Here is a 15,544-nt window from a genome sequence, read left to right as displayed (position 1 = left end):
ATATAAAAAAAGGATTCAGGAGCAGTGAGTGTTTAAAGGGTCTGTTACTTCATGGTACTGTGGCTTACTATAAAAGAATGGACTTTAGAGTTAGGCAAACTTAGGTTTAAATCTCAACTTTACCAGTGACAAGTTTGGACAGCTTAGCCACTTTAAGGCTTTTTCTTTACCTGTAAAATGAGAATAGTAATGATAACCATCTTCTCATGAAGATTGAAGCATCTCGTATTATAGCTGGTGGGTTGTAAGGGCTCAGAAAACGATTTCCCTCTCTTTCATTCTTCCTTATGTTGATAACCCGTTAAAGCATCATATCTTATTAATGTTTATACCCTGCACCAGTGATGTAGGTATTTATTAAATGTCTATTGAATTCAATATTATCTGCTTTACTCTTCAAGTTGTAATGATTAGTCCATGGAGTGATTCAATTTGGATGCTATCCTATTAGTTTAAAGTATTATGAAACAAAATGTTTTAAGTAATAACATTCTAAAATAATAAACCTTGTCATGCTTTTCTCCCGAGATTCCCCTCTTTCTCTGATTTCTTATCGGCAGCTCTTAGAACAAGAGGCTTGCCAAACTTTTTATGATACCACAGACTTAACTGCTTTTAACTAAGGCAAGAGTTGTGGCAAAATCAAAATTATCTCTTTGATTGACAATGTGAAGACATCTCTAAAAGAACAACTTGTGAAATAGAATTTAAAGCTGTCGTTTGGCATTATGGTTTGACATTTGTTTGCAGTTACGTTTTTAACTGCAATTAAGGGAATCTAGATTTTTGCATGTATATATGAAATTAGATTCTCATTTTCTTTTGGGTCTAAGAATTTTAAAGTTAAAATTTTAAAAATAAATGCTCTTAATTGCTAGAGATCCTAATTTGCCTATTGTGCCAACTCCAGAGATGTTATTTTTAAACAATATTTCATGAAATTGCAGGGTAGAATGCTACAGATAGCCACAACTCTCTCTCCAATATGAAGAGCAAAGGCAGCATAACATACTGCAGGGAGCTCAAGGCTGGTATGAGCTTGAGCTGGCATTGCCTCTTGTGATTTGTGTCACTTTAGATAGTCACTTACTACTTCAGGATCTTGTTTCTTCTAAAACTTAGGGAATTGCCTTCATGTATTATCAAAAAATGGCAAGAAAGAACCACTGCTTCACCAGAGACTAAAACAGTACCTGATACATAATAGGCACTCAATAAATATTTGCTGGATAGATGGATGTATGGGTGAGAATTAACTTAACCCCAACTAAACCACTGATTGCAGGATTTTTTTCTAAGTTTATGTATTTATTTTGAGAAAGTAAGAGAATATGTGTGCAAGCAGGGAAGGGACAGAGAGAGAGAGGGAGAGAGAGAATCCCAAGCAGGCTCCTCACTGTCAGCACAGAGCCTGACACAGGGCTCGAACTCACAAACTGTGAGATCATCACCTGAGCCAAAATCAAGAGTCAGATGCTTAACTAACTGAGCCCCTGATTGCAGGATTTAAAGCCCAAAAGCACCCAGTGTTTCTCTCAGGTCCAGAGAACGTCTGACTTCTCAAAAATCAGAGGTGGGAATACAATCCAAACAGCTGGGTTCTAGTGATAATCTTCTTTATTGGATTCTTAGTAAAATCTAAATTTAGGACCTAAATCTGCATTGTTTCCTGTAACTCTAAAGTATCTTTATCTCTAGAACTGGTTCTGAAGAAGAAATTAGATGGCTACACATTTGCAGCTTTTTATAACATGAGAAAATATGGAATATGCATCTAACAATATTTTATTTCTTATCATTCTGCTAGTTTTCTACCAAAAAAGCTCACGAGAGTCAAAGTTGATCCTTTTTAGTTTCTTTCAACACAAGCTTGTCTTTTCCTCATCAGTGTCTTAAAATGGGTTTGTATTCCTAAACAATGTATAAGCTCTTCCATGTATACCACATAATTGTGGTTTTTATTTTTGGAATCAGGATTATCTTTTTCACGCATGTAATCATCTCCATATACATTAGTCAGTGCCTGTTTCATGCTAACCAAGGGCAGTAAGTGTTTGTACAGTCATATATGATTATTCTTTCTGCCTTGTCCCACTAAAGAATCATACAAGGGTTCTTAGAGTCTGGATCAGAGGCTCAGCAGGAATCAAAGAGATCTGAAAGTCTTTCTCATTCCTATAGCCATAAATATCAAACAAACTTACCACTTCAGACTTTAAGTTCATAATTTTTATAAGAGTTCACTGAAAACATCTTGTATTTTCTGGAAATGTCATAGGAAACTTCATAACTATGAAAATTCAGTGAATAATTATCACTTCATTAACATTGTTTAAACCTTGGCCTATTATTTTTTAGCGTCTGTAATTTACCAGACTTTCTCAGTTTTTGTTCTAAAAGGAAACATAACAGCACCGGTGTTTTGTACTGGGTCCATCAGAGGAATGTATATGGAATGGATTCTACTTTTGGTGGTATCTAAATTATAAGTGTCTCCAGAGAGACTGAAATTTGAGCATCTCAAATACTCAGCACCACCCATTTTACAATAAAGGTAACTTCTAGTGTACTAACAGGCACCCATCTGGAAATGCTCATTGGAATTTTCTAATCAGTAAGACCTCTTTTCAAATGGGAAACCTGGCTTAAGAAATAAAATGGAGTGAATTGTCAAGACTGTGCTGTCTGCTACTTCTAACAAGTGCATGGCCAGCCACATCCATTCTGTATATTGGCATTTTGAAAACCAGGTCAAGTACTGCTTCAGTTTCCTTTGCTGCTGCTCCTTATTTGATTAAGTTTACTATTATCAGATTCTAATCTCATACCTAAACTTGTATAATATCACTTGAAGGTAGACTATGGCATTGGTTTTCTATTGCTACTATAACAACCTCCAATTTAGTGGCTTAAAACATCACAAACTTATTATCTTACAGTCAGAAGTCCAAATGAGTGTTAAGGAACTAAGATCAAGGTGTCACTAGGGTTGGTTCTTTCTGGAGGCTCGAGGGGAGACCCCATTCCTTGCCTCTTCCAGCTTTTAGAGGCTGCTGGCATTCTTTGGATCCTAGCCTCATGAATCTAATCTCTGCTTCCTTTGTCACATCATCACCTTCCCCCATGTTAGTGATCTTGCCTTTCTCTTATAAAGACCTTGGTAATTACATTTAGGGCACAACCAGATAATCCAGGATAATCTCCCCATCGCAAGACCCTTAATTTAATCACATCTGCAAAGTCCCTCTTGGCATATAAAGTAACGTGTTTACAGACTCTGTGGATCAGGATTGAAAGCAGTTTTCAGTCTACTACAACTGTGGTAAGTTAAAGATGGCTATTTTAACCCCTTAGGAGCCACTAAAATAAACCTAAACAAAAATTTATAGCTAATAAGACAAAAAAAGTAGATAAAATAGAATCCTAAAACATACACAAAATCCATAAGAAGGCAGAAAAGGAAGGAAAAGGACACAGCAGATGAGACAAATAGGAAACAAAGAGCAAGGCAATAGATATAAGCATATCAACAGCTCAATTAAATGTAAATTGTCTAAACAATCCAATTAAAAGCCAAAGATTATCAGATTGTATTTAAAAAAGTAAGATTCAACTATAAACTGCCTATAGGAAATTTCTTTTAGATGTAAAGACACAAGTTAAAAGTAAAAGAATGAAAAAAATATACACCAGGCTGACACTAATCTAAAGAAAGCTGAAATGCTTTAATATCATATGAAGTAGATTTTAGAACAAAGAATATTACCAGGAATAAAGAAATTCATTTCATAATGGTAAGTTAATCAATCCATCAGGAGGCCATAACAATCCTAAATGTTTATGCATACAATAACAGAGCTTAAAAATACATGCAGCAAAAACTGATAGAACTGAAAGGAGTAGACAAGTTCATGATCATTGTTAGATATTCCAATAGCCTCTCACAACAATAGATAAAACAAGTAGAAAAATCAGTAAGGCTATAGAATACTTAAGCTTTGCAATCAACTTAATCTAATTGACATGTATGCAACATCCCACCCAAAAACAGCAGAATATATATATTTTTTCCCCAAAGGCATACAGATATTCACCAAGATATGGTTGGGCAACGAAGCAAAACTAAAGAAGTTTAAAAGAAATAAATCATACAGAATGTGTTCTCTGGTCACAATGTAGTTAACTTAGAAATAAATAACAGAGGGGTACCTGGGTGACTCAGTCAGTTAAGCATCTGACTGTTGATATCAGTTCAGGTTGTGATCTCAAAGTCCTGAGATCAATCCCTGCATCCAGCTCCATGCTGACCATGGACCCTGCTTGGAATTCTTCTCTCCCTCTCTTTCTATCCTTCTCTCTGCTTGGAATTCTCTCTCTTCCTCTCTTTCTACTCTTCTCCCACCCTGTCTCTCTCTCTCAAAATAAACACTAAAAAAAAAAGAAAGAACAGAAAAGTGTCTGGGAAATCCCCCAAATGTTTGTACACTTTATAACACAATTCTAAATAAGACATAGGAAAAGAAAATATTGGAAGGGAAATTACAAAGCATTTTAAACTAAATGGAAATATCAACATTTGTAGGATGTCACTAAAGCAAAACTTTGGGGAGCAAATTTATAGCAATAAATGTGAAAAAAGAAAAAAAAGGTCTCAGCTCCCACCTAAGAAACTGCAAAAAGAAAAGAGCAAACAAATCCAAAATAAGAAAGTTAAATAATAAAGATCAGAGCAGAAATCAATGACCTAGAAAACAAAAACAATATAGAATATAAAAAATGAGTTCCTTTGAGATCTATAAACTTAATAACTCTCAATCCAGATTGATCAGGAAAAAACCAGAATTTACTGGTATGAGGAATGGAGAGGCAACATTACCATATATTCTTCATGTACTAATATAATAATAAAAGAATATTAGAAACAACTTTATGCCACTACTTTTGACAACTCTGGTGAAACAGAAGATTTTTAAACATAAACTACCAATGTTCACTGAAGAAGAAATAGATAACCTGAATTTATAGTTTAAAACTTTCCCACAAAGAAAACTTCTAGCCCAGAAAGCTTCATTGGTGAATTTTACCAAGCATTAATGAAGAAATAATACTACTTCTACTTAAACTCTTCCAGAAAATCGAAAGGGAAAGAATAGTTCTTAATATATTTTATGAGGCCAATATTACCCTGATAATAAAACCTAACAAAAACATTACAGGAAAACTAATAAGCCAATATCCTTCATGAGCATAAATGCAAAAATTCTAAACAAAATTTTAGCAAATTTAATCCAGCAATGTATAAAAAGGAAATAAATTGTGAATATGTGGCGATTATCCCAGGAATTCAAGATTGGGTTAACAATCAAAACTCAAATCACTGTTATTTAATATATTATACTAAAAAAGAAAAATTATTATGCCAATAGAAGCAAAAAAAAAAAAAAAAAAAGAACAATTGACAACACACTTATTCCTGATTTTTTTTTTTTAAATCTCAGCAAAGTGATACAAGGCATCTAAAAAAACCTACAGATAACATCATACTTAATGGTGAAAGACTAAATGCTCTCTTCTTAAGATCAGGATCAAGAAAAATATCCACTGTTAGCACTTCTATTCAAGATTGTGCTGAAGGTTCTAGTCAGTACAATCAGGTAAGAAAAAAAAAGGCATCAGACTGGAAAGAAAGAATAAAACTGTCTATTCACAGATGACGTGCTCACTAACATTAAAAAAAAAACAAAAACCTATGAAATCTACAAAAGAAGTCACTAGAACTGATAAGTGAGCTTAGTAAGGTTTCAAGAAAAAAGACAAATACCCAAAGTCAAGTTAATTTCCATATATTTGCAGATAACAATTGAAATTAAAAAGCAATATCTACAAAAATAATTCAAAACACATGAAATACTCAGGGATGAATCCAACAAGAGATGGGCAAGACCTGTACGCTGAAAACTACAAACATTGCTGAGGGAAATTAAAGAGGACCTAAATAAATGGAGAGATATATAATGTTCATGGAACAGAAGACTCCAATATTATTAAAAGGGTAGTTATCACCAAATTAATTTATAGACTCAATGCAATCACAATAAAAACACTAGCAGAACTTTTTGTAGAAGCTAACAAGCTAATTCTAAAATTCACATGGAAATGCACCAACATTCACATGGAATAACCAAATCAACTTTGAAAAAAAAACCGAATAGTCAAAAGATCAAAGTCAGTGTCTGACTTCAAGACTTCTTGTAAAGCTACAAACATACTCAAGACAGTGTGGTATTAGTCTTAAGAAAGACAAATACATCAGTGGAACAGAATAGAGAACCCAGAAATAGGCACATATATATGGTTAGTTGGTTCACTACATGGCTACCAAAACAGTTCATTGGAGAAAGGATAGTATTTTGAAACTGTTGGTGCTGGAACAATTGTATATGCATATACAAAAAAATGAAATTTGCTTCATACTATGAAATATGTATAAATCCAAAATATATCATAGATCTAAATTTAAAATCTAAAATTGTGGTGTATCAATACAATAAAATACTATTCAGCAGTAAAAATGAACCACCATCTAAGAAGGGATATGCCCCACCTCCAGGGTAGAGATCCTCACAGTGGCTTCCAGGGGGATTTCCGAGTTGTGATGGAGAGGCTCTACTCCGTGTGCACCTCCCAGTGGGAAGTCTATACTATCCACACCTGAGTGCCACCAGACTTGGCCACTTAACTTGTTTTTGCCACTGAAATGTGAGAGAATGCACCAATTCTGAGTAGAAGACTTAACAAATCCAATGTTTTGGAGATTTTTCTTTTCCATCTGCCACGAAAAATAGCATTCCTGGGTTAAGAGTTGTTCCTTGCGCTATATCCTGGGACAAACCATGTGGAGCAGAGTAGCAGATGACACATAACATGAGCAAAAAATATACTCTAGTACTTTAAGCCTCTGAGTTACAGATATGTTTGAGATGTCTCTGAAATATAGAGTAGTCAGATGGTGAGTTGGATTCATGAGTCAGATACTCAGAGAATAGATCTGAGCAACGATAAAATTTGGGAATTGTCAGCATCTAGACTGCATTTCAAGCATACGAATGGATAAGATCATGTAGGGAAAGAATTGAGAGGAAAAAGTGCTGAGGAACACGAACATTTAAATGACAAGTACAGGAAGATGAGTCTGTAAGGGAGACAGGAATGTCCACATATTTGGAAGAAAGCCACAAATGAGCTGTTTTTTGGTTTTTTGGTTTTTTTTAGCTTTCCAGAGATTTTATTTATTTTTTTAAAATATGATTTATTGTCAAATTGGTTTCCATACACCACCTCACAGTGCTCATCCCAACAAGTGCTCTCCTCAATTCCCATCACCAAAAAAAAAAAAAAAAAAGGTACAGAGAGGGAGGCAAACCATAAGAGACTCTTAAGGACTGAGAACAAATGACCTTTTTAATGTAATCTTTTGCTGTCCTCATTCTTTGTTTCTTCTGCTTCAGCTTAGAGATTGCTAAGCAAGCATCAGAATCTTCTAGGTGCACCCCACACTTTGAAAGATAAATCTTCCTTTTACATTACTGGATTTTGAGCACCATTTGGACAGGGATCCTGCCTTCCTAATTCACCTCTGTCCCTTGTCCCTCGTGTGCATAGCTGATAGTAAACCTCACCCTACTAGTCACCTGCCTGTTCCTTCACCTTGGTCTTTCCCTTTGATTCCTTTTCTTCTGCATACTGAGTCTATGCTGTGCTCAGGCTTTATCACTAATAGTGTTTTTATAAATATTGAGTAGCTACAAAGAAGGTTAACATAGGTATAAAGTATAAAGAAGTAATACAATGAACATCTATGTATCAACCACTCACAGTTTAGGAAAAAGAACCTTACCATTAGCTTTGAAGTCCCTTTGTGCTTCTCCCCAATTCCACTTACAGTGCCCCATTCCCCAGAGAAAAACACCAACTTGGATTTTGTGGTTCTCAACAAACTAGGCATAGAAGGGAACTTCCTCAAATGGATAAAGAACATCTATAAAAACCTACAGATAAAACCTGATGTTTCTTTGCTTCACTTTATATTTTTACCAAGTAACATAGTATGTTTATATTCCTTTAAAAAGTTAGACTTTGCATATATTTTATCTTCATAGAAATAAAATCATGTATTACCCAATGTTTTTTTTTCTTTGTGCTCAAGATTATGTTTCTAGGATTTGTCCATTATGGTACATGTAGTTGAAAAGCATTCATTTCTGCATCTGTATTCTAAAGTATACCACAGTATCCTTCCTGTTTTATCTGTATTCTGTAAGTTCTGATATATAGCAATTTCATTATTGTCCAATTCTAAGTATTTTGAAATATCAGTTATGATTTTTTTACTTGACCCATGAGTAATTCAGAAATACATTTTTTAATTGCCAAATACATGGACATATTTTACATATATTTTATTATGGGGATTTGTTTTCTGAGAATATGGATTGTAATAGTACTGTTAAGCAGTATAAAGTGAAACACATAATTTAAAACTTTTTAATTGCCACATTAAAGGAAAAACAGGTAAAATCTATCTTAATATATTTTACTTTGCTCACTATATCCAAATTGTAGTTTAAATATGTAATCATCTTTAAAAATTATCACAGATATCATAGATTTCAAATCTGGTGTGCATTTTAAATTTAGGTACATCCTTATTTGAACCAGTTACACTTTAAGTGCTTAGAAGCTACATCTGGCAAGTGGCTACCATATTGGACTATATCAGGTTAATCGGGCAACAGTTGTTTGAAATTTGCTGCAATTTACTTTCTGGCCTAGGATGTAATCAATTCCATGTGAGCTGGAAAATAATTGTGTGTTTTTCTACTAGTTGGGTTTATATATACATATATATATATATATATACGTATATATATATATATATATATATATACGTATATATACATGTATATACGTATATATATGTGTATATATACGTATATATATATATACACGCCTTAAACCAATTATATATATATATAACCAATTTATATATAAACAATTTATATATATATATATATATATATATATATATACACACACACACACACACACACACCTTAAACCAATCTTATTTGCATTGTTAAAATCCTCTATTTTTATTGAATTATTTTTCTGCTTGATCTTGGGTTGCTGCATTACACATTACAGGAAGGCCACTCACATAATAGCCTGGAGTTGTGTGGTATACATTTCCGTGGCTTTTTATGATGGTCCCAGAGACAGACTTACAGTCTGATGGACCTGTATTGAAATCTACCACTATAGTATGGTTTTGACAATTTCTCCTTACAGTCCTATAAATTTTGCTTTATATATTTTGAGGTTGTTTTAACAGGTGCATATAAATTTAGACTATTTATGGTGAATTAACCTGTTATTATTATAAGCCCAGAATGATTTTGTCTTAAAGTTTACCCTGTCTGATATCAATATAATTGAATACTTCTTTTCTTTTAATATTTCCCTGTTACATCTTTTCCAAAACAATAATAATAATAATAAGGAAATCTTTCCATGTCCTTATGTTTTAGGAATGTCTCTTATAAAGAACATATAGCTCAGGTTTGTTTGTTGATCAAGTCTGTTTCTCTTTTTTAACTTATGAGTTTAATTTATTTACCATTACTATCATTGTTACTTTAAACTTTCATTTTTTCACTTTTTTTTTTTGCACTGTTTCTACCTTTGGGGCCTTTGGATGGAGGGGTATTGTTGGAGTTTTGTTTATTTTCTTTGTGCTTTTCATCTAATGGTATATTCTATTTCTATTCTTTTAGTGTTTACTTTTGAAATTTTACCATACATACTTAATAAAGTCTAAAATTAATATCTCAAACTCCCCTTGAATCATGCAAAGACCAAAGAACACTTGAGTTCTTACTGTTGGAATCCTGACATACAGTATGTAGTCTTGTCTAGTGTTCTAATTCTATCCTTTTGTTAGCCCCACTAATTATACATATTCAAAACTATTATTTTTATATAGATATTTGCTTACAATTACCTACACGCAGGGCTGGCTACATAATTTTCAGGACCCAGTACAAAATGAAAATGTGGGGCTCTTGTTCAAAAAGCTACAAAGAAGCTTTGTCCCTGCCTTCACAGTCTCTCTTTCAATCTGACATGGTGTTTTCTTGATGACTATTGAATGTTGTGCTCCCATGGGCATGGGGAAATCGTGGAGTGGATGCAGGCTTTCATAAGCACCCTGTGCCCAGGGTGGCCAACCCCCACTCTCCCCATACCAGTGCCTCAACCTGGGCCCACACTCAAAGCAGAGGAAGGCAGCAGATTCTGGGCAAAGGCTGAGGAGCAGGGGCTGGAGAACCATCCCGGAGAGGCAGGGAGGTGGCAGGAGGTACAACTATATGTGAGCCAAAGCTCCATGACCTTGGTACATGCTCAGTTGTCCCATCAGACCTCACATAAAACACAAATTTAAAGATAAAATTATTAAGAATTTCTTGAGAGTGACCATAAAGCATTAAATCCGAAGCACAGGACCCCCTTCTGAAATTGGGCCCTGTACAACCGTCTTGATCACGTGCCCAAGAAGTCTTCCTTGCATCTGAGTTTGCCAGTTTCTTTGCTTACCATCTCTTCTTGCATACCTCACCTTCCTTCTGAGATCTTATCTCTTCCTGTAAAGCATATTCTTTAGAAGGTTCTTTAGTTAAAGGTCCTTTAGCTGGTAGTAAACCCTCCAATTTTGTCTGAGCATATTTTATTTCAGTCTCATTCTGAAAGATAGCTTTGCTGGGTACCCAACTTTAGTTGGTGGTTCTTTTCTCATAAGATTTTGAACATATTATTTTGCTGTCTGACTTCCTTTGTTTGTGTTGGAGAATGGGCTCCTTTGAAGATAATGGATTTTTTTTCTCTTGCTTCTTTTAAGATCTCTTTAACTTTGATGTTCTTCAAGTGCACTACCAGATGCCCAGATGGGAGATTTATTTTTATTTATCTTGCTTGGAATCCATTGAGTTTCCTAGATTTGTGTGTTAGTGTTTTTCATCAATCTGGAATATTCCCCTCAAAAATTGCTTCTTCCCCCTTTTCTCTCTTTCTGAATAATGAATAGATATATATTAGATCTTTCACTCTATCCACCATATATCAACTTCTCTTTTATATTTTCCACTTCCTGTACTGCACTCTATATAATTTCTTTAAATCTCCCTTTTAGTGTATTACTTCATTTTTTTTAGCTGTGAATAATCTGCTACAGGACCATGAACTGTTTTTCATTTTGATTATTATATTTTTAATTTCTGCAAGTTGGATTGGGTTCTTTTTCATATTTCATTAGTCATTTAAATCAATCCTTTATTTCTTTGAACATCTGATTTTATATTCTGTATCTGAAAATTCAAAACTTTAGAAAGTATGAGTTTAATTATGCTGTCATTATGTCTTACTCTTTCTCTTACTGGCTTTTTTTTTCTTTTACAGTTTTGTGATTTTTTAAAAAAAAAAATTATGATCTCATAGATTTTGACTCTTTGTAGAAAATCTTTGAGTCTCAGATTGAAGATAGATTGCTCCTGAAAATATCAGTGTTTTTCCTACCTGTTTTTCCTACCATGCATCTGGAGGCAAAGTTAACCTATTATCACTATAAAATATCTTTTCAACGTGAAGCTCTTTGAGCCACTCAGGTAGTATGAATTCACAATACAAACCTGCATTAGGGTTAGTTTGTGTTTACAGATTCTTGTGCGAGATATATATCTTTCCCTCTACCTAGCACCCATATTCAAAACCAGTAATTTTCCTTTTGTACCTTGAGAGATGTTATTTGAATTTTACACATGCTAGGTGTGAATTTCACACATATGTTACACATGCAGCTCTTTGAGATGCAGCTTTATGCAGGTGAGTTTACTGGTAGACTCTTCTCTCTTGAGCCCTTCATGGCTGTGAAATTTAAAGCTCAAGTTCATCAGATTTGGAAAGTACCTTCAAGGTGAGAGTTGCTTTCAATGCTCTACTTATAGTTGGGGGTTCTTCCTTTTGCTTCACTTTTTTAAGGTTTAGTTTGGAATAGTTTTATATTTATATAAAAGTTACAAAGACAGTACAGAGAGGGTTTATGTTTCTCCTTGGCCCATTTTTTATAACCATGACACATCTGTAAAAACTAAGAAACTAACATTGGTGTAATACATTTAGCTAATTGTTGATAATTAACTAAACTACAGTTTATTCATATTTCAATAGGTTTCTACTCATATCCTTCTGTTCTTTCACTTGAGTTTTGTTCTCCGCATCCTTCCCACATTTTGTCCGGCTCACTGATGAATTTAAAGATTTTTTTCAGAAGTTAAAAAATGTTTAATTGGGCGCGTGGGTGGCTCAGTCGGTTAAGCATCTGACTTCAGCTCAGGTCATGATCTCACAGTTGTGAGTTTGAGTCCTGCATCGGGTGAGCTTGGGCCCTGCTTCAGGTGAACACAAGCCCCACTTTGGGTGAGCACGAGCCCTGTTTCAGGAAAAAAAAAAAAACCATGAGCCCCATTTTGGGTGAACCCCGCTTCTCTCTCTCTCTCTCTCCCCCCTGCTTTCCATGCCCCTTGTGGGATTCTCCCTCTGCCTCTCATGGGATTCTCTCTCTGCCCCCTCACCCACTTGTGCCCCCCACCTCAAAAAATGTTTACTTATTTTAAGTAGGAAAGTTGTCAAGGTACCTAGTCCAACATACTTCTGGAAAGAGAAGTCTGGGAGCTTTTTTTTTTTTTTCAATCTGCTTCCCTTAAATGATACTCATTATCCTGGTTACCAAGTCAAACATGTCTTCTTATGCTTGTGTCCTTAAAATTTTCTAGCCTAGAAATGTAGGCACTATTTTTATTATGGTAAAAAACGTGATAATATTGTAAGAGTGAGACTAGAAAAGAAAACAAGACTTAGATTGAAGGTCTGTAATAATACTATAGGTGAGAGATAAAGTCAAGAACCTTAACAAGGCAGTTGTTGGTGGGAAAGGAAAAGAGGAAATAGTTTGAGGTGCACTCAGGAAGTAAAATATAGAATTTGGTCTTGAACGGATGTAGTAGAACATGGAGAAGCAAGAGTCAGAGAGAACTCAGAGATTTCAAACCAAAGATTTGGACTCCTGAAGATTTTCAGAAGTCAAAAAGAAAAGCAAGATTGCAGCAGGTGATGGTGAATTTGTTTTTTTGATGTATCTGGTTGTTAATGGATCATTAGTGTGGCGATGTCCAACAGGTAGTAATAAATGAAAGTCACAGTTTTGAGAAAGGAGTCAGAACTAAAAGGAACAGGGTGATGATGGAAAACAAAGAAATTAGAAAGAGGAATAAGCAATGGAGAAGAATCATCTGTATGGAAACTAAGGAAGGTCATGATTCTAGAAAAGGGAAGGAACCCTAATCAACAGGTGCAGTTTTGCCACTAGTGATATCCACAGACTTAATTTCAGTGCCCCATACTGTGAAATGCTCTTATGGGGCACCTGGGTGGCTCAGTCAGTTAAGCGTCTGACTTCAGCTCAGGTCGTGGTCTCATGGTTCCTGGGTTTGAGCCCCACATCAGGCTTTGTGCTGACAGCTCAGAGCCTGGAGCCTGCTTCCAGTTCTGTGTCTCCCTCTCTCTCTGCCCCTCCTCTGCTCATACTCTGTCTCTTTCTCAAGAATAAACATTAAAAAAAAAAAAGCTCTTATGAATCTTTTGCTCTTACCTCCACCCAGAGGATTATGAACTAAGCTTTAAGATCCATTCATATGGGGGCGCCTAGGTGGCTCAGTTGGTTAAGTGTACAACTCTTGGTTTCCACTTGGGTCATGATCTCATGGTTCATGGGTTCAGTCCCCACGTTGGGCTTTGTGCTGACAGCATGGAGCCTGCTTGGGATTCTCTGTCTCCCTCTCTCTCTGCCACCTTCTCTGCTCGCTCACTCTCTCTCTAATAATTTTTTTAAAAAAGGTCCATTTATATGGATTAAAATATTAAAATGTTTTTTGTTTCCAATTTTCTAATATGTTTTGTACTATACCATTTCTCAAACACTACCCTCTCCTTAATTTGATTTGTTCCTATCAGTACTTGAGACAGGTAAAAGAAAAATAAATCTAGCAAGAACTACCAAATGTGTTGATTTTATGGCATATCCCAACATATTTTCTTTTTTTAAGGAAACAAAATATCGTCTAGTGTTAGAATTTAGTCATAAACTTTGGAACCATGATGTGTGATGTTTTATTATATTTATGACTCCACATATGTTGTTACTATTTCATGCAAAAATAATAACATAACTTATTAAGCAAAATTAGGAGAAAAATACTGATAAAATACTTACCTTGTATGCAGTGTTTGTAAATTTCTGTGAATGGTTAAAATATTATCTAATGGTAGTATTTATATTGTTAAAGAGAATAAACAGACTAAGTTGTGAAATACTATTCTCTGAGCCAGGAACTGCAATTTAGGAAGAGTGTCAGGGTGAGTCTTGATTCATTTGCTGGGTTTATGGTTTTCAGGGAATTAATGCTGATTTCACATCAGAAAAGCATCGAGCAGCTGCAGGAAACCCTTAGACAGAAGCTGCTGAATGATGATAACTGGAGAGAGAAGGTAACGATAATGTAACTTTCATCAGCATGTGTCTTATTTGCTTTTTCAAAATTCTGATTGCCAGGAGACTATTCCGGATATCTCTGCTTCTATGCACATTTTGATTCCTTCTGGAATTTCCTAGGCCAAACATACTTATAATGTGTGTCTTTCCCATAATACTAGACAACATAATAGGAAATAAAAAGGTAAGAACAGAATTTTAAAACTTGTAAAATTAAGATGGCCCCTAGTTCTCATGTAAAAGTTTAATTTTTATTTTCAAATATTTACCTTTTTCCTGTAAAGTGACAGAATCTGCCTTTGACCACATCCTTAAAAGCAGGGGAATATTAATTCATTCTTGTAATTTCTCTGCTTTTAAGAAGATAATGTAAGAGAATGGAAAATGACAAGATTACTCAGTTATGAACTTTTGGCAAAGTAAAAGGAAAGTATTTAGCTCACTCTTTATAAGGAAAATATTTTCTCTTAGAGGATTGAAAAATGCATTGATTGTTGGCTTTGGACTTCTCTAAATTTTTCAAAGTTTCAGTAATAAATATGTATTACTTTAATAATTTTAAGGAATTCGAATAATATTCTAAAAATTGTTGGTCCCTATCTTCTCAGGCCATGTACAACTCTACTCATTGAGACTATAACCATGATCTCCCTGTCATAAACTTCTGATACTCCTTGATTGATCCCTGGACCTTGTCCTGAACAATGTCCTGAAGCCTTTCCAACTCTCTCTTGCCCAACTGATACCTATCCCTAGCACTAGCCTTCATCCTTGGTTTTTTGATACCATTATAAATTTGCATCTAGTACTAGAGCTAGCTACTGAAATTCAGATTGCTTGACTTAAGCCCCGACAACCTGTTTGGTTATATCAGATTCTTCTCCT

At 34.8% G+C, this 15,544-nt stretch overlaps 1 protein-coding gene across 9 annotated transcripts in view; it reads left to right on the top strand.

Moving 5' to 3' along the window:
* LEKR1 (leucine, glutamate and lysine rich 1) overlaps positions 1–15,544 on the top strand; it is a 225,113-nt gene that overhangs the window by 139,383 nt on the left and 70,186 nt on the right. For all 9 annotated transcript variants that reach the window (XR_006718605.1, XR_006718601.1, XR_006718604.1 and 6 more), the window contains one exon: positions 14,562–14,655. Coding sequence is in view for 3 of the 9 variants with exons in the window: in XM_045503163.1 (XP_045359119.1) it covers positions 14,562–14,655 (94 nt within the window). In the remaining 6 variants the exon portion in view is untranslated. The remainder of the gene's footprint in view (positions 1–14,561; positions 14,656–15,544) is intronic.

Source organism: Leopardus geoffroyi, chromosome C2, assembly GCF_018350155.1.
Source record: "Leopardus geoffroyi isolate Oge1 chromosome C2, O.geoffroyi_Oge1_pat1.0, whole genome shotgun sequence".
Classification (NCBI taxonomy): domain Eukaryota; kingdom Metazoa; phylum Chordata; class Mammalia; order Carnivora; family Felidae; genus Leopardus; species Leopardus geoffroyi.
The sequence above is the reverse complement of the archived record's forward strand: the minus strand, read 5'-3'. Positions and strand labels throughout refer to the sequence as shown.